The sequence below is a fragment of the Acomys russatus genome, chromosome 18, assembly GCF_903995435.1.
Source record: "Acomys russatus chromosome 18, mAcoRus1.1, whole genome shotgun sequence".
NCBI lineage: Eukaryota > Metazoa > Chordata > Mammalia > Rodentia > Muridae > Acomys > Acomys russatus.
This window is the reverse complement of record NC_067154.1, coordinates 17,213,110-17,239,331: the sequence shown is the minus strand read 5'-3', so window position 1 is coordinate 17,239,331 and position 26,222 is coordinate 17,213,110. Positions and strand designations below refer to the sequence as shown.

The window sequence follows — 26,222 nt, the reverse complement described above, 5'->3', positions numbered from 1 at the left end:
TAGGGCATCTTTCTTTCTTTCTTTCTCTCTCTCCTTTCTTTCTTTCTTTCTTTCTTTCTTTCTTTCTTTCTTTCTTTCTTTCTTTTCTTTTCTTCCTCACTTGATTTTCTCCTGGCAGCAGAAAAATTAGCCAATTTCATTTCTATCTCATTTTCTTTTAAAAGTGTGTCCACTTTTTTTTCCCCTCAGAAATATGATGGGGAGGCCATTTGGCTTCTCTTTAAAATCCTTCTCCAAAAAATAAAATAAAATAAAACAAACGAACAAACAAATAAATAAATCAATCAATAAATTCCTTCTCTCGCAGCCTTAATGCAGGACAGTGGATTCTATCATTCAGCACAGTGCAGAGGCCTAAAGACTTGCATTTATTGATCAACTGATTGATTGATGATTGGTTTTTTTTTTTTTTTTTTTGAGACATGGTTTCTCTGTGTAGCCTTGGCTGTCCTGGAACTTGTTCTGTAGAGACCAGAAGACTATTTTCGGCCTCAGAGATCTATCTGCCTTTGCCTCCAGAGTGCTGGGATTGAAGGTGTGTGCCACCACTGCCTGGCTAGATTTGTGTTTATTGTTCTAATTCTCTGGGTGGGTGGGTGTACGTAAGCACAGGTGGCTGAGGATGCCAGAAGGGGGCATTGGATCCCTTGGAGCTGGACTTGCAGGTCTTATGTGAGAGCTAGGAACTGAACTTGTGTCCTCTCTTGGCCACCGAGCGATTTCTCCACGACATTGTGTGAGCTGTAAGGCAAACTGTTAATTCTTTCCCCAGTTTATATGAGAGAGACTGGATTCCCTGGCCTCAAGCGAATGTGCACTCTCACCCTGCAGGGTGTCAGGAGACAGTAAGAATCATAAACCTTTATGCTTTTATTTACATTTCAGGAAAAACATTATACTTAAAAGCAAATCTTCAGCTGGGTGTGGTGAAACATGCCTGTAATCTCAGTACTCTGAGAGGCAGAGGCAGGTGGATTTCTGTGAGTTCAAGGTCAGCCTGGTCTACAAATGAGCCCAGGACAGCCAAGACTTCACAGAGAAACTGTGTATCAAAAACAAAAAACAAGACAAAACAAAACAACAACAACAACAAATTTTTATTTGAATACTTTCTAATTGGAAAAATAAAGGAAACAGTGCTTGGTAGGAGAAAATAGCAGAACACAGGAGTAAAAGATCATTCTTGTCTTTCCATCCACAGACAGCATCCTTTTTTTAAAATTAATTAATTTACTATTATGTATACAGTACTCTGCCTGGATGTACACCTGCAGGCCAGAAGAGGGCATCAGATCATATTATAGATGGTTGTGAGCCACCATGTGGTTGCTGGGAATTGAACTCAGGACCTTTGGAAGAACAGCCAGTGCTCTTAACCTCTGAGCCATCTCTCTAGCCCCGCATCCTTCTGTCTTTACCATCAACATGCTCCATACATTTGTGTGTTTTAACTGTGATCTCATATGCACTCTGTAATAGTGTTTAAAATCTGTGGAAGCCTAAATTGTCATCACATCTTTCCTGAGCATCCTTTCTACAATATCTGTTACAGCTCCCTTCTAAATGTCTGCCTACCAGAAATTCTCCTGTGAGCTTCTTGAAGGGTTTTTGTTTTTGAAGAGACAGAGAGAGAGAGAGAGAGAGAGAGAGAGAGAGAGAGAGAGAGAGAGAGAGAGAGAGAGAGTGTGTGTGTGTGTGTGTGTGTGTGTAGGCATGCGTTTGCCATGTGGGTGTGTAAAAATCAGTGGATAACTTAAAGGAGTTGGTTCTCTTCTCCCACTGTGTGTATCCTGGAATGTGACACTTGTGAGAGGACTGTTCTGCTGGGATGGACATTATTTCTTTGGCCTCTCAGCTAAAATGTCTCACATGGTAATAGGCCCTTTGAAAGGGTGTCTGCATGTGTGTGTGTTGGGGCGGAGGTCTTTTTAAATCGTCTTTTTAGTAAACACTGCAGATTAGAAGTTTAGTGAAGTGTAGATTGTGACCCCAGGAGAAAAGTAAGAATCAGTTTGCTCTCACTTGGTCACTTCATGCTATTAACACAATAAAGTCTTTATTATTACTATTATTATTATTATTGTCATCATCATCACCACCATCATCATCGTCATCACCATCATTATCATTATCATCATTAAACACGGTTTTTCCACTGGACAGTTTTGGTCAGCCATACTTCCTGCTTTCCTTTTTCAAGGAAATTAATAATGGAATATTAAAAAATTGGCAGGAAGTGTTTAAAATTTACCATTGAAAATTTCTTCAGTAAGAATCAAATGAACCTATTATCCTTCTACATTTTTCAGGTCATCTGCATGAAGATCACTGCAGCAGTGGGAAGCTTTGGGATAAAACTACTATTTTTAGTGCTTTTTGCCTCTTTGTGGTTTTCTTTCTTTTTTTTTTTTTTTTTTTTTTTTTTTTTTTGTTTTTTTGTTTTTTGTTTTTTTTGTTTTTTTTTTTTTTTCCGAGACAGGGTTTCTCTGTGTAGCCTTGGCCATCCTGGACTCACTTTGTAGACCAGGCTGGCCTCGAACTCACAGTGATCCGCCTGCCTCCCGAGTGCTGAGATTAAAGGCGTGCGCCACCACGCCCGGCTTCTTTGTGGTTTTCTAATTAAGGTTTTTGTTTTGTTTTGTTTTTGGTGAGGAGACAATTATTCTCATGGATTTTAACCCTTTGTATCAAAATACATTCGTTGGTAGAGAAAGATGATGTCTATGCTATATTTTTAGGGGAACTAAAGCAGGTTATTCTGATTTTATGGCCCCACAGAAGTGTGTGTGTGTGTGTTTATATGCGCATACACAGACAGATACTTAGACATGTGAGAAGAAAAACCTATTAACATGAAAATGCATGTTACATTACATACTTGTGCCTATCTAAACAGCTGTCTAATTAACATACATATATAGATGTCTGTGTAATGCACACACAGTCCAGGAATATGACTGATAATAGTAATTTTTTTTGTCTCTAGATGGATGTTTCTGCCCAACTTTTCATCTTAATAATATCTTGTTTCTGTATGTTTATATTTTTAGCCCAAACTCAGCATGGCCAAGTGCAGGAGAAATGTGGAAAACTTCTTGGAAGCATGCAGAAAACTTGGCGTTCCTGAGGTAACAGCAGACTTAGTTCAAATGGCCATGTTCTGATAAAAACGTCAACCTAGCTGTTTGAACCATTGAATAGACATCATTTTTGTTTGTTTGTTTTATATCTTTTTTTTTTTTTTTTTTAGTTTCAAGAAATAATCTTGAATAAGTGACATACATTTTTAACTGAAATTATTCTATTTCAGTGTAATTAAAGTGCTCTTACATATATGTTCGGTTCTAAGGAAAAGGGGAAAACCATTTAATACGATTTTCACATTTTGAAATGTAAACTTCCAAATGATAGAGTCACTAAGAGGACCAGACTGGGCACAGGTGGCTTCCTTAGCCTGGGCGGCTTTGCAAAACTGATTGCTGGCTTTTGTTTCCAATAGATGCATCTTAAGATACGAACCATGCTAGTGTTGATTAAGAATGCATTGATGGCTGTTGTTGTCATTGGTGGTAACGATGCTTGTGGCTTTGTCATGTGCTGACTACTCACGCCCTCATTTTATCCTTCAGTCTGCTCTAAACCCAGTCAGCATGTCTCTGTAGCCACCTAATTATACAGTTCACTTTTTCCCTGCCCCAGGCTCAGTCCCATGGCATCCTCAGGCAGGTGCTTGGAGCTTTTAGAGACTTCCCTATTTAATTGAATATAAAACAACTTCAGGATTTAGGTAGCAGCCACATGAATTAAGATGTTCTTCATCATTATGGTAAACAGAAATGAGTAGAAATTACATTTCTTATGGCTTCTGTGTTTCCTAATGATAGAGATAAAAATGACAGTTAAAAAATCTCCTCTGTGAGACTCTGAGCTTGTGAATCACATTTCAGAGCATAGGACACAAGGTCGTTAAAATTGATGCCACAGCTGTATTGCTCTCCTCCGATCCCCGTTTTCCATTTTTTTTTCTCTCTCTCTATTATTTTGGCTTTGGGGTAGGTTAGTAGGAGGATTCGAGGGTTATTAGTGAAGTGTTCTTACATCAAGCTCTATCAGTGAAAAGAAACTTGACCCGATTCAATTTTTGAAAGACAAAATCTAATTTTTATATACTGTGATCTCTGTGATCAGTTCTGCTTTCAGCTCTGTGGTGTTTTTGTGTGCTTGAATGTTGTGCAAACCCTCTGGGCTTCAGTCATTTGTTAAAACACAGTTTTTCTGATAATTTGATTCTACTGTGGGCTAATAGGATCTCCCCACACTGTGAACTGGACCGTGCAAGCCAGTTTCAGAGGATAAATTGCTTGTGTCTGCACTAGAAAGCCCCTATGAATTATGAAGGATCCTTCTAGGATCGTTCTTGTCACTGTCTGTTGGCTTACCCTGGGACACAATGAGATGTGCTCACTTCCAGTGAGAAAAGGAAGTTAAATTACCATAAAAAACAAAAACCAAAACCAGAACATCAGTTTCTCAAGTATGCCGCCTATCATGGTGCCCCTAACAGTGACAGGCAACTCACAGTCCCCAAGAAGAGTAAAGCAACACGAATGACACTTGGCTAGGATCCTATGACCCCGTTGTTTGTACTCGGTCACCTTTAAAGCTGTAAGTGACTTTCAGCAGGGAAGGCCTACTTAAGTGGAAAACCAGAAACCCCCAATCGGAAGGCGACTAGCGGTGACCTGTCGCTGTTTGTTCCCAGCAGAGTGTTTTCACCTCACATGTGCATGGGGGAATGCCTCACTCAAGGGCATGACACTGGAGTTCACCTGCTCTCTAAGACTCTGGTTAGTTCTGCTCTGTGATAGAGTCAGGCTTCGGAACTCCGGCCTCAAGTCAGCATAAACAGTTTGTACAGTCGATCAGCTACATCGAGATAGATGCGAGGGCTGAGCAGATTCCGTGCAAAGTCAGTTGTCAGGAGTGGGAGGGATTTTTAAAACTGTTCTTACTTTCATAGTTTATTCGATTTTTTTTTTTGAAAGAAGCCTCCACCAGTATAACCTTAGATATCTGCCCCAGAGTTGGTCAGTATTTGTGAAATATTCATGTACAGTTGAACGGTTGATCCTCAGAACCAGACTGTGGGCTGTTGATTATCCAGGAAATGTGCCTCTATGGGATACGGTAAGGCAGCATCTTAGTAGAGGGCGTGGCTGAGACAGTCAGGTGGACACAGTTCCTTACGGTAGGGTGGCAGAGCAGTTCTGGGCTGGCTCTTGTGCACACACTGCTTCTTTGGTGGCTCGATTCAGAGCTGTAGGCAGTATCAGGCAACAGTGGTACCATGTATGGGGCTGAGGCTAGGGGTCAGATTTGCAGCTGTCTTTGTCCTCCGTGCAAGCATCACTGTGGCCTTGAGGACAGTGCTTGGTGGGCTCCTAAGTTATTCAAGAATAGAGTCTTGGAATCACCCAAGAATCCAAGTCTGGTTAAGTCTTGGGTCCATGAAGCTACTTACGCACCTGAGCTTCCTTTGTCATTTCTGAGTCATCCTGGTCCTCCTGCCCTCTGGTTTGCATGCAGCACGTTCATTTTTGGCTATCATCCCACATTTGGGCTACTTTGGGAATATTACTGGTAGCTTCTCAGGTTGACCCAGACAGCAGTGGGTATGGTCACATTGGCAGTGGTGGCCCTTCCTGCCTTATTGGCCACCCAGTCCCTTCGGGAGGATTCGAAGGCACTAGCTTCCATTCCAAATCCACAAGGACAGGCCATTGGGTGGACCTCAGTTTCTGCACCAAATGGAGTTTGGTGGATTATATTTGGAAGTTTTCTCCTTTGTACCATCTTTTAGTATTTGGACTTGTGTTTTGTAGTGAGTTTTGTTTTGTTTTGTTTTTTTTACTGAAAGTAATAGTAAAAGTGTCCCTGTGTTACACGTGCCGTGAAGGTTTAGGAGACTGTACAGGTGTAATGACTGATCAGTCCTACGCCTCTGGCTCCACCTTTTACACTGCATTCAGCTTGCCTTGGAGACTCAGGCCATCTTCATTCCCCACCTGCCACTGTCCCTGGCAGACACTCCATGATCCTGGCACCTCTGATATTCCAGGATTTCCAGGCAACTGAGGCTGCAACCTTCACTAGTGCTGTCATTTGGCCCCTCGTGATGACAAGCCTCAGCTTCTTCCTATGACCCCTTTAATCCCTGAGTCGCCGTTTAACTGAGGCTCTGTCTTCACCAGGGGCCTCTCCTGCTCTCTTCCCAGGGAGACCCTGACCATTACCACACAAAGTCAAACCTCAGCTGCTCTCCACGACCCCTTCAAACCCAGGGCCATACAGAGACGCTCACACATTATTTACCAAATTCTGCTGCCAAACTGGTGTGCAGCCCTGGCCGCCGGGCTGGACCACAGCCTCTGTGTGCTGACCTTCAAAAGCGCTTCCTAGAAGACTTTACCCCTATGGTGATGGTCTCTTTTTCAACCACAGATGATTTCTCAGCGCCAGCTAACCAGCATTGGTTGTCCCAGTAAAGCAGATGTTTCACCTCACCTCAGTGGCACTAGTCTCTTGTTGTTTGTAGCTGACCAGATTCCACAGATTCTTAATTGGAAATATCACACAACCAGCGCAGATAAAGTCTTGGAGGGAGTCGCAAACTTCCTTCTGGAATGTCACAAGTCAGGCCTCTACTGTCAGTAGCATTCTGAGCATCATCTTCCAAGCCCCCTACAGTAGGTCATTGAGCTCTGTGTACTCAATGGCTTTTTCTAGCCAAGGCTTCAAAACCCTCTACCTTCCTCCCACAAAACCGTCCAAGGTATGAAAGCCTCATGGTCAGGCCCATCACAGCCATCCCCCACACTGGCATCCGTTTCTGCCCTGCTTTGCTTTATGTTGCTGTAATAAAACACGGTTGTATTGCTATGAAAAGACACCATGACCAAGGCAACTCTAATAGCAGAAAGTATTCAGTTGGGGCTTGGTTACAGCTTCCAATGTTTAGTCCATCGTGGTGGAGGGCATGACTGCATGTGGGTGGATATGGTGCTGGAGAAGTGGTTGAGAGCTAGCTACATCCTGAGTGGCAGTTCCAGAGGGAGAGGGAGAGAGAAAGGGAGGGAGAGAGAGAGACAGAGACAGACAGACACTGGCTGTCTTGGGCTTTTGAAACTTCATTCAAAGCTTACCTCCACCTGGCACACTTCTTCCAACAAGGCCACACGTCCTAATCCTTCTCAACTAGTGCCATTCTTGAATAAGCATTCAAATAGATGAGCCCATGGGCAATTGTTGTTTAAAACTACACAAAAACAGCTCTGACGAGGAGCTAGTGAACTTGGCTTACAGGTTACAGCCCATCAGCCAGGGAAGCCAGAGCTGAAACTCACAGCAAGAACTGAAGCTGAGACCGTGGAAGGGCACTGTTTACTGGCTTGCTTGCACCGGCTCATGCAGTCACGGTTCTTCTGTGGTCCAGACCCACCTCCCCAGGGCTAGCAGCATGCACAGTGGACCGGGCACTCCTGCCCCAGTTAGCAATCAAGCAAGTGCCCCACAGACATGTTCAAGGCCCAGTCAGATAGAGGAAATTCCTCTCCTGAGGTTTCCTCTCCCCCGGTATGCCAAGGTGACGGCCAACACTAGCCATCACAAATACTCTTCAGCCTACTGCATAAAATGGACAGGGAAGGAGCAAAATTCCCCATCATTCTACAAAGCTGGTATTTGGATCCGAACAGCCACACTAGTAAGTCAAACCACAAACCAGTTTTCTTCAGTAAAACAAATTCAACACTACGAAGATGAATCGTGGCAACCTGGTTTCACTGTAGGGATGGCAGTCAGGAAGTATATCATGGGGCAATTCAATAGATGCAGAAATGGTCTTTGACAGAATTCCGTATCACTTTGTGATAAAAGCTAAAAACAAACAAATAAAACAAGCTAGGATTGGAAGGGTCATATTTAACGTAATACTGGCAATGTGTGACAAAACAATAGCTGTAGATTGAGGACAAATTGAAGAAAGCACTTCCTCGATTATCAGGAAGATTTGTCAGCGCTCTCCAGTCTTGTGAAGTGATACAGGTAAGGAAAGCGTCACGCTGTCACTACCATCAGCCTGGAGTTAAGAAAACTCAGCAGGCAGGAGCAGGTGGCTCTCTTGAGTTCAAGGCTAGCCTGGTCTACAGAGTGAGTTCCGGGATAGCCAAGGCTACACAGGAGAAACCCTGTCTCAAAAGACAAAAAACAAAAATGAAAGAGAGAAAAAACTCTTAGATATGACGATCACCTTTGGCAGAGTACAAGCATCAGTATACAAAACTCAGTGGCTTTGCTGTATACCATGTATAAAACCAAGGTACTGGGAAACAAACAAAGCCTTCAAAATAAAGTAGAACAAAAAGCTAAGAAAAATAAACTGAGGAGGTAGGTGCCAGACCTCTACAATACAAAAGCTTTAAAATGCTGAAGAAAAGAAAATTGAAGAAGATACTAAAAAAATGGATCACTAGTACCTTAAAATTCCAATGACATTCTTCATAGAACAGTTGTAAAATTTGCATGGAGATACAAAAAGCCAGAATATCCAAAGCAATCCCACGGGAGAGAAAAATTAATGATGTGGCTTATCGCAAAATTTCATTTCAAACTATGCTGCAGAGCCATAGTGACAGAGTTACGCACGCACGCGCGCGCGCGCACACACACACACACACACACACACACACACACACACACGCGCACATGCGCGTGAATAAAGGACCCAGAAGTAAACCCTTGCAACTATAGTCATCTAGTTATTGACAAAGGTCCCAAAAACATCCTCTGAGGACAAGATGGCCTCTTTAACAGACAGTGCTGGGGAAACTGGGCATTGGCACCCAGAAGAGTAAACGAGACCCACTTCTTTCATCCTGTATAAAAGTCAGTGAAAACTGGATCAAAAGTCTTCGTGAAGACTTGAAAGCACCAGAGGAAACACTTTCAAGGTGAAGGGGTAGACAATGACCCTGAATAAGACTTCACTTGTTCAAGATATGACAGCAACAACTGTCCAACTGGATTTTGTCAGATTAAAGGGCTCTTCCCAGCCAAGCAAGTACAGAAAGCGTTTGCCAACCACTCAGCCAACGGAGGTTAATAGCTGAAATATAAAAAGAACTCAAATAGCCCCAACGAAACACTCTTAAGAGTAAGAGAGCTCCGTGAATAATCAGGTGAGTGAACGGAGGAGGCCATTCTCAGAAGTGCAAATGGCTGATGGATAACCTGGGAAAAACTGTTTATCATGCCTAACCCATCCAGGAATTTTAAAAACAAAACCATCGCTGCCAGAGTGGCTGGCATTAAGAAAAAGACATGAACAAAAGCATCAATTAACAAGTGGATAGAAATGTTACACCAGCCACTACGACTTCCACGTGACCCAGCTGTACTGCCCCTGGGTGTGCACTTGGAGGAACCCCCGAGCAGCATTCCACAAAGGTACCCGCACACCCGTGCGAGCACTGTTTCCCATAGGCAAGCGTGGAATCAGCCTAGGTGCCCATCAGCAGTCAGGTGGGTAGGAAACATCTGCTCAGGGCTCTTTTCCTTCAGCAGATGAGGAGAATGAATTGATGTCATTGGGCAGGAAAATGGGTGGGACTGACTGGAGATTGTCATCTGACTCAGAATGACAGACACTGCGTGCAGATCAGGTTGTAGTAACAACAGCAACAGTGTCAAAGTAGAGGGGGTGGAGGAAGGGGACCAGCTGGAGGGGGTAAATATGGCTGTGTGTGTGTGTGTGTGTGTGTGTATGGCACATAAGCTAACACATGGCAAAAGAACAGTCATAAATAATTTAGCTGGTGGCACATGCTCAGGAGGCAGAGGCAGCAGAGCTCTGTGATTTCAAGGCCTGTCTGGTATACATAGTGAGTTACAGGATAGCTGAAACTACACGATGAGACTCTTGCCTATTAAAAAAATAATAATAAATTTTCAGACGGGCAGACATCCAGCTCTTCCGTGAAAACGAGGCACATAGCCAGCTCTGTCTGTTTTCAATGAGTTTAGCGTACTAGCAATTTCAGTCACATACTTGGGTCTAATCTAAGCTGATTCTTTAGACTCTGCCGGTTGTGATTTTTTTTTCCCCCTTTATAATGAGAAATTAAATCAACATTTGCCTCAGATGATTTTTGAGTGAATTAACTGTTTTGCAAATGTTTTCGGTCATTACATGCATTCTGAAAAGAAAAAAAGAAAAAAGAAAAAAAAAAAAAGAAAAAAAAAAAAAGAAAAATGAGGCTGTTTAGCCTCTGTATATTCCCTGCTTTGGTGTTTTCAAATTCAATTCTCGGAGATAAAAGAGTATTCTAACCTCAGAATTCCTCTCATTGATGCTAATTTTGGGAAAGCACAAGGGGTCAGGAAACCCCAGTTGTCTCAGGAATTTCCTTCATGGTTAGCCTTGCTCTGAGGGTTAGGGTTGCAGGCAGTGAGGTGGCCTGGCTGCAGCAGCCCTCCACATTCCACACGGTGATTGGCCTCACAACCAGGCTTAGATAGCCCTGATTGTTTATTTCTTGGAGGTCATAATTTAACATAAACAACCAATCATAGCCCGAGACCCATAGTTGCTTCAATTCGAGTTTATTTGCTTTAACTGGGCCTGGCTTCTATGATGTGGTGAGAATATCTCTTCACTGAAAAGGATGCTCCGAGTCCTTTACCTACCCAGAAGTGTGCTTCTGAGAGTGCCTGCCTCACTGGAGAAGTAACCCCAAACTGCAAGGCAGCCTGACTCCCGCTCCCTGCCACCCCCCAGCAACAGTACCACCAGGCAGCTGACTAGCGGGCCTTCTTGGTATTCTTACTTGGTTTTGCTTTGTTGTTGTGACAGAGTCTGGTTATGTGTCTCAGGCTGACCCCGGACTCACAGCCTTCCAGCCCTTGGGGATTATGTATCAGTGCCACCACCCCGGCAGAGGGATTTGCTTCTACCGTGGAAATACCCTGAGAAAGTCATATTTCAGTTTGTGTTTAAAGCCTTTTGATGTCAGCTTTTCTCAGACTTTCCTGGTCAAGTATAGCACAACACTAGGCCCTTCTTCCTGTGTCTTGTCTGTGGCAAGCAGATATTTCCCACCTCTCCGTTCTTAGTCAGCATCTGCTCCCCCCGCCCCTGCCCCCACCAGAAGATCCAGGTTACATATGTGGCTGTGTTACTTCTTGGAAGGTCTCTGAACAATCTTGGATTGTTGGGACCCACCAAGAAAACGTGTGAGACTGGGTAGAACATGATTGGTTAATCTTCAGATATCTTGTGTTGGACCTGGAGAGGTAGCTTATCAGCTGAGAGCACTTAAGGAGAACTGGAATTCTGTCCCCAGCACCAAAGTGGGACAGCTCGCAGGGCACTGGGTACCTTCTTCTGGCCTCTGTGGGTACTGCACGCGCGCGCGCGCGCGCGCGCACACACACACACACACACACACACACACACACACACACAGCATCTTTAAATTATCTGTAATTAACATCTTTATCATTTGGTAAGAGTATCTCTACCACCATAAGGGTGGTATCTTGCCTGAGTGTACCAGGCTGAACTCAGAGGATACAGGCAAGATGAGCCCTTGACTTAGAATAGACTCTCAGTTGGGATTGCTGTGCTTAACTAGGACATTATGATAAAAGGCTAATACACCAGCAAGGTATATAAAAATATGCATATAGACATCTAATATGTATTTTAAATGCTTTGCTCATTTGGAAATTGTATTTGTGAAATATGTCATGGATATTGTCAGTCTTCATTTAAGCTGAAAGCAAAAGACAACTTTTCTTTCTTACTGGCATATCAGTTATAATTACTGTTAATGTTGAGCTCCATGCCTTAAAATCCTGGTTCAGACCCAGCATGGTAGTACACACCTTTACTTTTGACTTGGCTTACATACTTGAAATAAGGGTTGACCCCTGCTGTTTGCTAGTAACCAAAAAAAAAAAAAAAAAAAAAAAAAAATGTGTGCTTCTTTCCAGTTGATCTTCCCTGTGTTGTTAATTGTATCCACTGTCTCTTTCTGTTCTAATGGCTGCCCTCGGATTAGGCCGACCTCTGCTCTCCGTGTGACATCCTGCTGTTGGATTTTCGTCACATTCGAAAGACTGTTGACACTCTGCTGGCACTCGGGGAGAAACCCCCACAATCAACTTCTGCCCTCCGCTCCAGGGACCTTATAGGCTTCTGTCTTGTCCATGTTCTCTTTATAATACTGGCCTATATCACTTATCGCTGGAATGCTCTGTCCGCGTAACGCCTGCATGCGCTCCGCTCAAACGCTCTGCTCTGGCACCCTGGTCCATCCCAGCTCCTTCCTCCATTGGAGCCTTTGCCTTGCAAACTCCCATCCCTGTCATCTCTTCAGTAAACTATCGCGTTTTGAAACATTTATAAACCAGATTTTTCCCAGAAGCACAGACTTTGTAGAATGCAGTTCCCATTTGGGTAATTTCTTGCATTTAACTGAAAAGCAACAACGACAGCGAAAGCCTTTAAGTCCGTACCTCATGCTCCTTCATGTACGTAGTGCGGGGCAGCAATGCTGCTGTGGGGCCTGGTCTCTGGTCTCTCCCATGAGCCTTGGCTGCTCTGGGTAGCGGGGAAGGGGAACCAGGACCGAACAGGCTGGATTTAGCATATGGGAGTCTTGATACTTGAGCCCAGTCCTAATTCAGGACTGGGAATTGACTGGGAATTGGCCTTGCAGACACAAGAAGCCAGCGTCTGGGCCCAGTGTGATTTATAAAAATCTCTGATAATAACATTGTTGACCAAGTTGAGGAGTCTTATCTGGAGAATGACCGCTTTGCTGGCTGGTTAGGTGGAGTCCTCACTGTTCGCTGCAAGAGGGTTGTGAAGGGCACCCCAAGGGTCGCCACCCATGTCCTTCTGAGCAAACCCTCTCTGCCTTGTGCAGCCATTGTCTGAGGAAGTGCCTTCCTGGTAGAGCGCCACCTGGCGGATCTGCGTACAAGGCCTTTTCTTTTTGTTAGGTCTGTTCTGGACAGAGAAAAGGGTTTTCTAGAAGGGATTTCTATTTTTGCACAGTGAGATGAGTCGTTTTACTTTTTTGATATATTGCATCACCTCAGATCCGTTTCAAATAAATCTATGGGTCTTGGAAGATTCTTGGCACCGGGGCCTTGGGTTACAATAGCAGCACCCAATAATAAGATTGCTCTTATTTTAGACAATTGTTGTTTCTCCATTTTCTTTGAATGTCCATTTGGCCTATAATTTCCAGTGATATTAACGAGCCAACTGGCTGTTTTTTAAGTCAGTTTTAAAGGCTTGCGTATCAACCACAGCTTTTGGAGCAAAGTGATGAGCTTTTAATTAAAGGAAAACAAAACAAAAGAAAAACCTTTAGACTCTAATGTAGGCCGAGATCTTGCAGAGTCTAGAGATGCTTTTCACAACATGAGAAGTCCCTGCTGCAAGCTCTAGCCACCACCGTCTGCCTCCTTTTATATCCTCTTTCTAGGGTTGGGAAGATGATGGAATTAATGTCCTCGAGATAAATGTCTAGTTTGCTGAGACACAGATGTTCCTCAGCTTCGGCTGCTAAGAAAATTATTTTATTTTTCTGAACATATTCATGATAACAGGGGATGAGATTCTGAAAGTCCTCCGTACTTGGAGGGATATATTTATATAAAGAGTCCTTGCTGCTAAATCAAATCTGATTTTTTTTTTTTTTTAAAGAAAACAAGAACCATTCTTTAAGACGTTAGACTGCCTGAGCCTTTTTCCTCCCAGCTTTGTGTTGAGTGGTGAACACAGGGTATGTGGACATTGTTGGACATGAGTTGTGTCTAAATAACCACAGATTTGCTGAATTGCCTTTGGTGCTATATCTTGTACTTTTCCATCTGTAACAATAAAAATCCCTTTGTACAGTGTCTGTGAGCACCCTGAGCCATAAGTTGCTTAATAAACACAATTTTGGGTGACTAATCCAAGCTCTTTTTTTTTTTCTTGGCCCATTGATACATTTATTCATAGGTACCCCCAGTGGCCCTTGGCATTCCCACCCAGCCCTGCCATGCATGGGGACTTTCCTTCAGTGATCACCACAGTTTGTTTGGGGTTTTTCCCTCTCCTTTATGGTGGGGGGGGGGGGAAGAAAGCATACTGTGCTGCTGGCTCAAGGGCAAATACCATCAATAAAGAATCAAGCGAGTAAGACAGTCTCATGAGATTCAATTTGATCTTCAACATTAACTTCCCATGTATTTCTCCCCTGCAGCCCAAGGATTCCTTGGCCACACTTTCATTTTTCATGTCACTAATTTACACCCTAATGTGCTACTCTCCTTGGGGTTTGCTGTGTGACAATTTTTTCCCCATTATGGAGAATGGTCAGTCACAGAACATAATTAATTCAGCCCTTCAGGCGGAACTTCCAGTGAGTCACTTTGCTCATTAGCAGCAAGCCATTAATATCCATTTGGAACAGCAGGCCTCTCTGTGCTGCCTCTCCACAGTACCGCACACCAGCTCACGAGCATACGTGACACCTGCCATTGCAGCCCAGCTGGGGACACCTGACTAATCGTCCTGTGGGGATTCAGTTGTATGGCTTGTCCCGCCTGCTAAATCTCCCATCTTCTCATGAGAAAGAGTGTTTTTAAGTATTCCCCTTCTAACACATGATAAAAAAGACACAGCTGTTTTTGTTTTCGTTTTGTGGTAGCCATTGGTGATGTGTCTCTTTGGTTCCTGCGATCGGTAGGAAGTGTTTTACTCGGTGTCAGGATTTCTAGAATTTGTGACAGCCACACTTTCTAATTGTTCCTTCTGGACTTCGGGTCCATTCTCACTTCATTGTCCTTAACACTCCAGAAAAGGGACCAGTTTAAAACAAAAGCAAAACCAAAACAAAAGCAAGCAGGCCTGTGAAATCCCCAAGCAGCACAACCTGAGTGGAGTTTTATCAGCAACAGTGGTTGAATAAATACACTTGATATCATGATGCTGTTTGCATGTCGAGAAATGGTCCGTTGGCGGATTATCTCCCAAGTTAACACCAGTCCCAGTCTGAGCTAAAATTGTAAGAGCCTGAGAGTGACAAAATGCTTGGTTATAGGTTAGGTAAAAAAGTTTGGGTGCTACGAAGTCCACCCAGGGCCTTGCCTTGCATATGCTAAGTGCATTAGCTACCTCTAATCTGTGTCTACATTGCCTGGATTTTTGTTGTTGTTGTTGTTTTTCAAGACAGGGTTTCTCTGTGTAGCCTTAGCTGTCTTGGACTCACTTTGTAGACCAGGCTGGCCTTGAACTCACCAAGATCTGCCTGCCTCTGCCTCCCGAGTGCTGGGATTAAAGATGTGCAATACCACGCCTGGCCTGAAAAATATTTTAATAGAATTTTCTTTTAGGGGGTTTGGTTTTAGAGGCTAGGTTTGAGACTTCAAAGTTTCTTTTTTTTTTTTTTTTCAACGTTTCCTTTCGACAGGACAGCCCTTTAGGTAGGTGGACTCTGTGTTGTGCTGTTCTCCCAGCCCTCGGCTTTCCCGGCAGTGGTTCTCATTGAGTTATGTCTTGTATACTGAACGCGAACTGTGTACTGGCCCAGAGGTTCTGCAGATAAAATAGTGCCCAAGATCATGGCCTTGCTCTCAGAAAGTCTGTAGTTCATACCAGGTTTCAGCATTGGGGGAGGGGGACAGGACCAAAGGACAGATATTTTACGATTTTTTTTTTTTAGGGTGATGGTCTGTATTGCAACTACTCAGCTTGCCACTGAAGCATGAATGCTGCCATACAGGACACATGAGCCAGTGAGCGGTTCTGTGTGCTAATAAAACTTTATTCACATACACACACACACACACACACACACACACACACACATACACACACACACACAAAGAAAAGAAAGGCTGGGGAATTGGATTAGCTTGCAGATTCTAGTTGTGGACCCCTGATTAAATGGCTTCTTAGGAAACAAAAAGGGATTCAGCAAGAAGGACCAGGCAATTACTGGATTCTGTAAAACACATAGAAAGTGGGCATGGGTGGAGAGATGGCTCAGGCGTTAGGAGCACTGGCTGCTCTTTCAAAGGTCCTGAGTTTAGTTCCCAGCAACCACGTGGTGGCCCACATCTATAATGAGATCTGCTGCTTTCTTCTGACCTGCAGGCTGACATGCAGGCAGAGCACTGTATACATAATAAATAAATCTTTAAAAAAAGGAAAAAGAAAAAGAAAGGGCATGGCATTCATGAGGGAGCCCATGCAGATCCCCTGAAAGAGTAATGTCTACACTAAGATGAGAAAAGTGCGTGAGCTAGGTGTGGACGGATGGGTGTGTGTGGCTAACATGTTCTAGGGAGAGAAGGGGCTGGAGAGCAGCCTTGCTGCTGCCACGTAAAGAATCGCAGGGAGAAGAGGCAAGAGCTCCACCCTGAGGGCAAAGCTGGACCTTTGCCGTCTCCTGCATTAAAGTCACATAATTCAGTCATTGAATGTTTCACTTTAAAAAACAGGATGAACCGAGGGAAATAAGCTGGTGTGAAGGGCTTTGTTTTAGACTAGTGGCTGGCCTAGAAGTAGGGATGGCTACTGATAATCATCATAGGAAAGTGGCAGCGAGAGGAGAGCCACTGTCGACAGCAGTCCAGCCATATTCCTCACAGCTAGCAATATTTTTTCCTATGGCTTGTCTGCCTTTTTAAACCTTATTTGCTATGGCTCAGAAGAGCGTAAATGGAAGAACCTAATTGATCCCAGTGCTGGGGAAGTAACAGGATCCACCTGTTGTGAAAAGCATCTTACTGATAAGCAGGATAGTATTTGGGATTTCACTGTTTAAAAAAATAACAACGTAGGATGTCCACGGATATGCTGGGTGTCTCTGTCACATTTTCAACAAGTCCCCAGGTATCCTGTGACAGTTCATGTAAAGTCAGTCCCCATGCGCCCCTTGCTGCTTTAAGTTCCTTCGCCACTGGGGTCTCCTGAGGTGGCACACCTGACCTGCCTGGCTCTTTGAAGCCCTTGCTGTTCTGTGCCATTCCTGGCCCCAGTGTGATCCGCAGGAACTCCCGTCCCGCCCCACCTTCTGAGCCCCCTCTGCAGAGGTGCACAAGTCGGTGTCTCCTGCTCCCCATCTCTGCAGGGTCTCTCCTGTGTTCATCCTCACAAAGGGTGGGCACGCGCTGTAGCTCCCACGTTCGTCCCAGCTCTGTGGTGGAAAACTCATGACCGATGCACCTTTACAGGGCTTCTGGCCTTCTGGGCTAGTTTTCTTAGATAACTCCCAGCCATCAGCATGATCTGAGGCTGTCTCTGGATGGGCCTGAATGAAAGGAAAAAGGAATGGTAATGGGGGGGGGGTATGCTTCTGTTTGTATTTACAGGTGGTCCTTGACCTAATGATATCCAGTTAAGGTTTTTCCATGCTGAAGATGGTGCCATTCTGAAAAGCCATGTTCTTTTTCACTTTGAGTATAGGACTCAGTAAACCGCATGAGCCACTGAGCCCTATACAGAATAAGATTTGTGTTAAGACAGTTTTGACCAAATGCAGGCTAATGTAAGTGTCCTGAGCATGGGTGTGGGCCGAGCTGTCATGCAGGTAGGTTAGACTGACAGTGGAATGTCTTGCCACTGCCTCAGGCAAAGCTATTGTGAAATTTTACTAACTGATGGAGAGTTTCCTGTGGCATTGGTAGGCTTTAAACTTCCCCACCTGCATTTGGGTGTCCCTTCCACTCACCTGGTGATCTCTCAGTATTCTGGTTGAGGATGTATCACAGAGTCCTTTGTAGCTTGATGCTGACACACGTTTTTGCAGACTTTTTGTTTATCTTTCCGTTAAATTGGTTCCCCACCCACCCACACACGCTTCACATGGAAACCTCACTTTTTATGTTTACATTGTTTTGGTCTTTTCTTTACATTTTGTAATTACTTTTTTATGGAGAATTTTTTTTTTTTTTTTTTTTTTTTTTTTTCCTGGAGAGATGGCTCAGTGGGTAAGACTGCTCTTGAAGACATGGGTCATAACAAATCCACCTGTAACTGTAGTTTCCAGGAATCCAACACCTTCTGTCATCTTTGTGCATGTACTCATGTGGTAAACCCATGCAGACAGACAGACAGACAGACAGACAGACAGACACACACACACACACACACACACACACACACACACACACTCACAAAAGATAACTAGATAAATAGATAATAAATAAATAGATCTTTAAGTGCTTAGTAGTTTAGAAAATTCTCCAGGACCTATTTGTTAAAATATTAAATGCTCCCTTTTACTCAAGGGAATTTATAGAGCTTTTAAAAAATTATTTAATACATTTTAAAATTAGTTTTAGCACATGATGTGAAATGTTGACATACACTCTCTCTTCTCTCCCAAAATAATGCCTGATAATCAGAAGCTTGAGTGTACTGACTGTTTCTAATTTCCTACCAGGTGACCTTGGGCGCTGGGGGAGGTTAAGGATGAGGAAGACATGCCTCTGCCCCTTTAAACAGCTGTGGCAGAGGAACAACAGAGCTGAGGGATTTCTTGGCCAGTGCAGATGGTGACAGGAAAGGATATTGTCATCTAGTCACAGGCGCCTTCACCTTGCCCCCGAGTCAGCATCCCTCCCAGGCTCTGTCCTTTCTTGCACTGACATTTGACCATTAGACTGACTGGCGGTGTCAACTCGAATGATTGCCTAGTGCATTACAGAAGACCGCCCCGGTCTGATTCTTCACAGCTATATGATGGCTTGGAAAACTTGTTCTTACCCTGTCACATGTGCCCATTTCCGAAGCCCTGGGTTCCAAGCCTCTCTTATTCAGGAAAGACATGAACTAGAGAGAAGAGGAGATGAGTTTCTGCAGACAACCTTTTGCACACATGCCGTGTGTCTATGATGATTTGTAAGGAGTCTGTGGCCGGACATTGGCAGGAAGGTCTGATCCTCCGTCATTTTATGTGGAAGGAGGCAGGCTTGTTCCCAGGCTTGATGCTAATTAACACCCCCCACCACCTGCACGCAGTGCAGATCCTACTTAAAAGGGCAGCAGTGCTGCTGGGCCTTCCTAAAGAAATTCCCTTGTTAGGGACAACATGCAGGAACCTGGAGGACGCTGTTACTTTCAACAAGCCAGGCGAGAAAAACAAATACCATGTGATCTTACTTATAGGGCGACTGAAAGATGGGGGGGAGGTGGAAGTGGAGAGGATTGGGGGGGGGGGGGAGAGGGAGGGAGGAAGCAAAGAAGAGCCAATTTATTGGAAATTACCAGAGTCTGGAAGACATGTTCTGGAGACTTTGGGAAAGGATACAAAAATTCATTTATATAGGGAAAAAAAAAAAATAAATAAAAAAAAAATGAAAGAGGCAAAGAGGCCGAGCCTTGGCCTGTAGACAACCTGCCGTCATTAATGTAAAAGAAAACGTTTGTTGCGGGGTCTTTTTTTCACCAAAAGAGATAACAGCCATAGGAGAAGCTCCCTCCCTGCCCCCCCCACCACAACACAAAACACACACCTACCACCTCCTCCACCACCACCACCCTGGGGTAACAGCCTAGGGAAATGTCTTTTCATAGTGTTTTGTAAGCTGCTTTGTGGCATATGAAAGGTGGTCCACACAAGGAACTCTGGGTCATTTTCCATGAGGAGCATGTGTTAAGGCGTTTCCACGAGCGAAAGAAGAACATGAGACCGTAGTGTATCCTGTGTGTCTCTGCCAGTTTAATGAGAGATCCTTCAAGGAGAGGCCTTCGGGAGCCATGTTAAAATGCCTTGTGTAGAGGCTGGAGAGATAGGTGCGGTGCTTAAGAACTTGGACCGCTCCAGCAGAGGACCCACATACAGCCCCTCCCACTCCATCCAGCCTGCAACTCTGCAACTGGCTACAAGTCCAGCTTCCCCTCTGGCCTCCGTGGACAGCTGCGGTCACGTGCACGGACAGGTTAAAATTTAGAAAACAGCAACAAAAAATCTCGAGGGCTGGAGAGATAGCTCCGTGGTTAAAAGCACTTAACTGTGCTTAGAGAGGAAGTAGGGTCAGTCCCCAGGATCCACGTGGTGGCTCGCCACCTTCCATAACTCCGGTTCTGGGAAATTCACTGCCCCTGGAGACCTGCAGGCACCAGGCATGCGTAGATGCACATACACACGTGCAGCCAAAACACACATGCGCTTAGCATAGACAGTGCCGTTCAAAAGAATAAAACCTTAAAAAAAAAAAAAGATTTCTTATGTATAGGACTGTGCCTAAACCACAAAGAATACCAGCCACCCAGTGCAGACACACCTCAGAAATCACAGAACATGCAATGAATTAAATCAAGGCTGGCCACTATTATCACCGTCTGTAGTCTGTAAATGAATAATTGAGTTCCTTTACAACACAAGAGATTATTTGCAGTGTTGCTTGCCAAGGCTGCAACATTGTTGCTGTGCAGTTTTTGGCTACATCACTCAGTTATTTAGTGAGACGTTTCCTGCATGTTTAGCTCTAATACATATTTGGGTACGATTGAGAACCTTTCTGGGACAACCTCCACATGAGAGAAATCACTGTCCCTGTACACCCAGAAAAGGCTTCAGCAATGGCTTGCCACTTGGGGGGGGGTGGGGCAAAGATCGCGGGCTGAGGGAAGGAAGCAGTGCAGCGGTGCGCAAACTCAACTCCCACAGCATGGTTTCCTGTCATAAGTCCCATCATCCAAACCTGATGTTGTATTCTTCTTCCTCTTAGGAAAAGCTCTGTCTGCCTCATCACATCCTTGAAGAGAAAGGCCTGGTCAAAGTGGGCATGACCGTTCAAGCGCTGTTGGACGTCACCGTCACAAAAGCTCTATTCACATGAGACCAAGCCCTTTGCTCTGGGTGGGCTCAGACTCTGCCCAGAGCAGGGACTCTTAACTCTTGCTACCCAACTCAACCTCCTGCCAGTTCCGGGACAAGCTGCACTGACAAGGTGTCAGCCCAAGGGAGGATTCAGGACCTTTCCGAGTTGCCCTCCGGGTTCGAGTTGGACAGGTATTTTATCTGACAGCCAGTAAAGGGAGCTGGCGGAGAACTGAGTAGCAAACCATTGCCTTTTCAACCTCCTTCATCCCTTCCACACTCACCAGCTGCCATTACCAAATGCCAAGCACAACCGTTTCACAGTGAGTTGCATCTGCTTGATCAAAACCAAACTTCTTGCAGAATCCGTGGGGGGGAGGGGGATGCAATCAGGTTGTTTTGTTTGGTTGATTTTTTTGTTTTTTGTTTTTCTTTTGTTTTTTTGGCCACCAAAAGTTTTCAAGATGTCTCTTGAGATCATTGCCTTTTTGAAAAACTATTTTCAGCATACAAAATATTTATATAAATATTATTTATTAGTGAGTCGTTATTCATCCTTTGGATGCAAATTGTAAATTAGGAAACTATTTTATTACTGCTTTTTTGTGGTTAAACAATTTATTTTAATATTATAAATACTGAGTTATTTTCGAGCCTCTTTGGCGTGTAGGAGTTCCCAGGTCTCAGTGTTCCTATTTCCTGGTGTATATGGTTTAGAAAAGAAAAATTAAGCAAGAAACACGTGCTTCTGTGACAGAGAGCTATTTTCTGAGAGGTGTTACCAACCTTTTGATTTGCAGAACATTGATCTTATTTATATTTCTGCATTCCATCCTGTTTCCTACATTCCAGCAGCCCTCTTGTCCCCCAAATATAGTAAACTGACTAAAATCAAGAGAGCACCCCAAAGTTATTTGTAAATAGCTATGTGAAAAAAAAAAGACATATTAAACTTGAAGATAAAATGTGAACAGCTTTTTTTTTTTTCCCGGATTCATGTTTCTTTTTGCTACGCACAAAACATTCACATTTTTACACAGAGAAGTGGGAAGTGTTCAGCATGTGTCCTGAAGTATAATATTTGCACTGTATTTTGGGTAATTGTGGAACGTCTAGCACCAAAGGTAGATGTTGAGGAGATGAATAAGAAAATAGAGATGATGGAAGGTGACTGCCAAGCTAAAAGGGTTTTAAGAGCTTGAGTCAGGGAGCCAGCATTATTATTTCTTCTTCTTCTTCTTCTTCTTCTTCTTCTTCTTCTTCTTCTTCTTCTTCTTCTTCTTCTTCTTCTTCTTCTTCTTCTTCTTCTTCTCCTTCTCCTTCTCCTTCTCCTTCTCCTTCTCCCTTCTCCTTCTTCTTTTTCTTTTTTTTAAGAGTCCAGACTTCTAAGATTCATGGTATGAAACTTGGGAAGTGAATGGGCCATGGAGCCTCTAGTGGGCAGCTACATGCACACCTAAGCAGACTGAGGGAAGGTCCTGGAAGTGGAGTGTGTGAGCAGTCAGTGGGGAGCAAGGACAGGCGCATTAGGACTATGGAGGAGCCAGCCCAGGAGAGGAGCCTGCCCCATCCTGTCCGTGGGAGAGCTTTACTGAAGGCTTCATAGGATTATTGGGGGTGGGGAGGGAGTCACACCCATGCACACTCATGTTGCAGGCATGGATGGATGCCTGAGTCATTCATCTGACAAAAGCCTGTGAATAGCGACTGCACTTCCACCTCTGCACAAAGGCATTAGCAGTTTGTGGAGTACCAGTAGCTGCAGTGGGGCATCCTCAAGGTGGTTACAAAAGAAGTCTGGAGGCATGGCATGACTGTGTTGACACTGGGGTGTGATGGAGGGCTTGTGATCGTGGGAATTCAGATTGGCAGCTAGCAATTCCTGTCAAATGTACTGTGCACTTTAACATAAGTATATTTTAATATATTTTCTGTACTGCACATCTGTACTGCACAAATGCCTTTTGTCAAATGGCCTAACAATGTTAAGAGAGGGTTTTTAAACAGTGTATTCAACTGAAGCGGAGTTCAGAGGTTATCTACACAAGGATTTAGAATGCTGCACCTTTAGGGCCTTGCAGATCAGGGTTCCTGAAATAATATTTTTACATGTACCTTTTGACAACATGAAGCTCAGTGACCATTATTTTTGGATATTTTTTTTTTCAAAATTAAAATAGTTTATTTGATATTAATTTCCAGTATTTTCTTGAAGTTGGCCATATCAAATGGCGTCAGTATTTTGTAGAGCTTTTTTTTGAATGCGGTTCTTAAATGACTAAGATGTCAATCCTTGTACACTGTGTCTATGTGCAATGAAATGGGCGTGGCTGGCTGACAGAATAAGTAGACGGAATGTATGCAGGGCGAGACAAACCTTTTTCTTATTTAACAGCCATTAAAATTTTGAACTTGTACCAACCACCTTCGGATTGACTTATCAGTCTGATGCTGATGTTGACTCATCACACACACACACATACATGCATACACACCAACAAACATGCCCGCAAACACACGCACGTATATAAACATACGCACGCACACGTACACTTGAACACACACACATGCCCACACACATATATACACACACACATACTCAGGGCGCCATTGCTAAAATAGATCATAGCGATCATATACATGAATACAACTATGTATATAATATGTACAAATTCTATTGTAATTTCTATTTTAATAGTTGTTGTTAGAATCTTACTAAATTGATGTATAAATTAAAATTTATCATATAGATGAAAAAGTAGATTCAGTACTGTCTATAGTTCCAGGAGGTCTTTGAACGGCTGCTAGGTTTAGGATAAAACTATACTGGGGAAAATACTACACATACCGCCCTCCTCCAGGATAATACATTTTTCTCCCTAAACTAAAACTTAACTTGGTACCATGAAGAGCAGGAGAAAACTTGCTATGATCAGGTGGGGGTCGGGTGGGGTGGGGCTTCCCAGGGGTCATGGCTCCAGAGGTATCTCAAAGATGCCTTAGTTCCTTCATCCAAATTGTAAAAGCCACAGGACTGGCTCCTCTCACAGTCGCTCTCTCGCAGACTGAAGTCTGGATCACACCTCTGCTGGGTTCCCGCCAGTGTTTTCTCTACACATCCACCCTCCCTTTAGTGAGAGACTAGCTGCTATGAGGATACAGGTGACGGCTATGGCTATAGCTCCGCTTGCAGGCAGAGTGCTTGCCCGGCCCGTAAGAAGCCCCGGATTCAATCTCCCTCACTACATACAAAACTGGATGTGATGGTGCACACCTGTAATCCCAGAGCACCAAGCAGGGGGATCCGACGTTTTTAGGTTGCTGTTTTTGAGGCCGGCCTGACCTACATGAGATCTCGTCTCAAAAGAAAAACTGCATATGCAAGTAGAAGCACTAACTCCAAGTGCGACACACACCGACCCAGGTCCACCGTGCTGAGCCAGGACCCAGCACCGCTGCTCAAGTTCTGCCTCTACCTGGGCTAGAACAATGACACGTGCCCATGATGTGATTTGACACGCTGCATCTTTGCTCCTGCCCCATCCAGTCGGAGCTGTCCTCTGGTGCCTTGCAGAAGCCCAGGCCTTCAAGGGAAGTCTGTAAAGACAACGGAAGAAAGGCAGCAAGGGCAGGTGCACTGGGGAGGCTGCAGGGGAACCGGACATGAGGCCCCAAACATCATTTGAATTTGTGGCCTTTTGGCCACAGCTGGCACTGCCTTAGCGACCACGTCCTGGCCAAAAGCTGTACCTCCTGGCCGAGTCAGAGATCTTCTAGAAAAGACCCTAGTGAAGGATGGGTCTCAGGCTGGTGTGATGGTGGGGTGTGTCACTAGGAGTTGGTGCTCCTTGACCACGGGGACATGTATACAGCGGGGCTGCATGCCAAAACTGGCAACCTTGTCATCTCCACCATGTGGCAATGTTTGTTGAGTTGAGCCGCAATAAAGCAAGGTGTTTGTTAGGCTTTCTGTGCTGATATTTCAGGAGCTGTAACAGTCTACATGTCATAGGTACTGAAGAGAAGCCAGTTAGAAGGGCTAATTTGCTATATACGGTAGTCTAAGAATTACAGTAACTAGACAGGAAGAGGTTTACATGACGTCTATAAGGTTAACTATCTACATGGTCCTAGGGACCACAGATGCTTTCGATGTGCGTGAGATCGTTACCCTGATGCTGCCAGCTGTTGCTGATTAGCTCAGCAGCAGCTTGACAAATCCATTGCTGAGGATTCCCTGGTGCAAGAGTGGTAAGAGAGAGATGCCATTATTGTTCGAGAGGGCTTCTTAGAGAAGAAAGGGGCCTGAAAACGATGTGTTCCAAGCTGGCCATGGTGGTCCATACCCCTAATCCCAGCACTGGGCCAAGACAGCACCGGCCTAATTGGCGAGCCCTAGGCTAACGAAAGACCTTGTCACTAACCGAGGTGGACAGCTCCTGAGGAATGACACTGGGGTTGACTTCTGGCCTCCACATGTGTGTGCACACACACACACACACAGCAACACGCACGTGCACACCCCCCACAAGAGATGTTCTCCCCCCCCCCCCCCCCCCGCCCCACACACTTTCCTGTCTCTCACCATGAGGTGATGTGACAAGAGGCCCATGACGACAGGACAACATGAACTCTTAACACCCAGAATCAAGGTAAATGTCCTTTGTAGCACCATCAGGATTTTTAATTCTTCATGAAGTAGTATACATATTGTTTCCGCAGGCTCTCAATGTACTTGCAATGCTAAGCATACTTGAAGAATAACATGTATATGGAATAACGTGTATCTATAAAGTATATGAATTTTGTGCATGCCCTGATAACTTTTCAAAGTGAACTGTCCTCTTACACTCTGCTTCCGTCCCCACTCTGCTATGTTTATTTTCCTTAATGTAGACAATCTCATTACGTATCCAGTTTTATTCATCCTGTTGCAGATGGACATCTGGCCCATCTCCAGATTTGGGTTTCTGTGGCTGGTGCTGCTGTGGCCATTTTCATATGGGCTTTGTATGGTTTGTATGGTCATTTGAGTAGAATTGTTATATGGGGATATGGGTATTATATATAATATATATATAATATAATATATAATATGATCTTAGTTAACATCAATCCCTTCAGCAATGACAGCGCAGGCCACAGTTGCCTTGGCAACATAAGAGTTTCTCTGACCTTCACTGCAGACACGCAGGAGGGGGTACAACGGCATTTCATTGGATTTTGTTGCTGCGTTTCCTGCTTAACGAAGCACATTCTTGTGATGTAGCCATTTGGAATGTTTGCCCTTTATAATAAACTTGTGCGAGTCCTTGTCCGACAAGCCTATGG

At 44.2% G+C, this 26,222-nt stretch overlaps 1 protein-coding gene across 3 annotated transcripts in view; it reads left to right on the top strand.

The window, feature by feature from the left end:
• Lrch1 (leucine rich repeats and calponin homology domain containing 1) overlaps positions 1-21,862 on the top strand; it is a 193,488-nt gene extending 171,626 nt beyond the window's left edge. Inside the window, exons 18-19 of one of the 3 annotated variants that reach the window (XM_051160833.1) lie at positions 3,051-3,128; positions 20,800-21,862. In XM_051160833.1, the coding sequence (XP_051016790.1) occupies positions 3,051-3,128; positions 20,800-20,910 (189 nt within the window). In that variant the 3' untranslated portion in view covers positions 20,911-21,862. Of the gene's footprint in view, positions 1-3,050; positions 3,129-12,119; positions 12,625-20,799 lie in introns of those variants that run through there. The other 2 variants (XM_051160831.1, XM_051160832.1) reach the window with 2 other exon arrangements.
• The last annotated feature ends 4,360 nt before the right edge of the window (positions 21,863-26,222 follow it).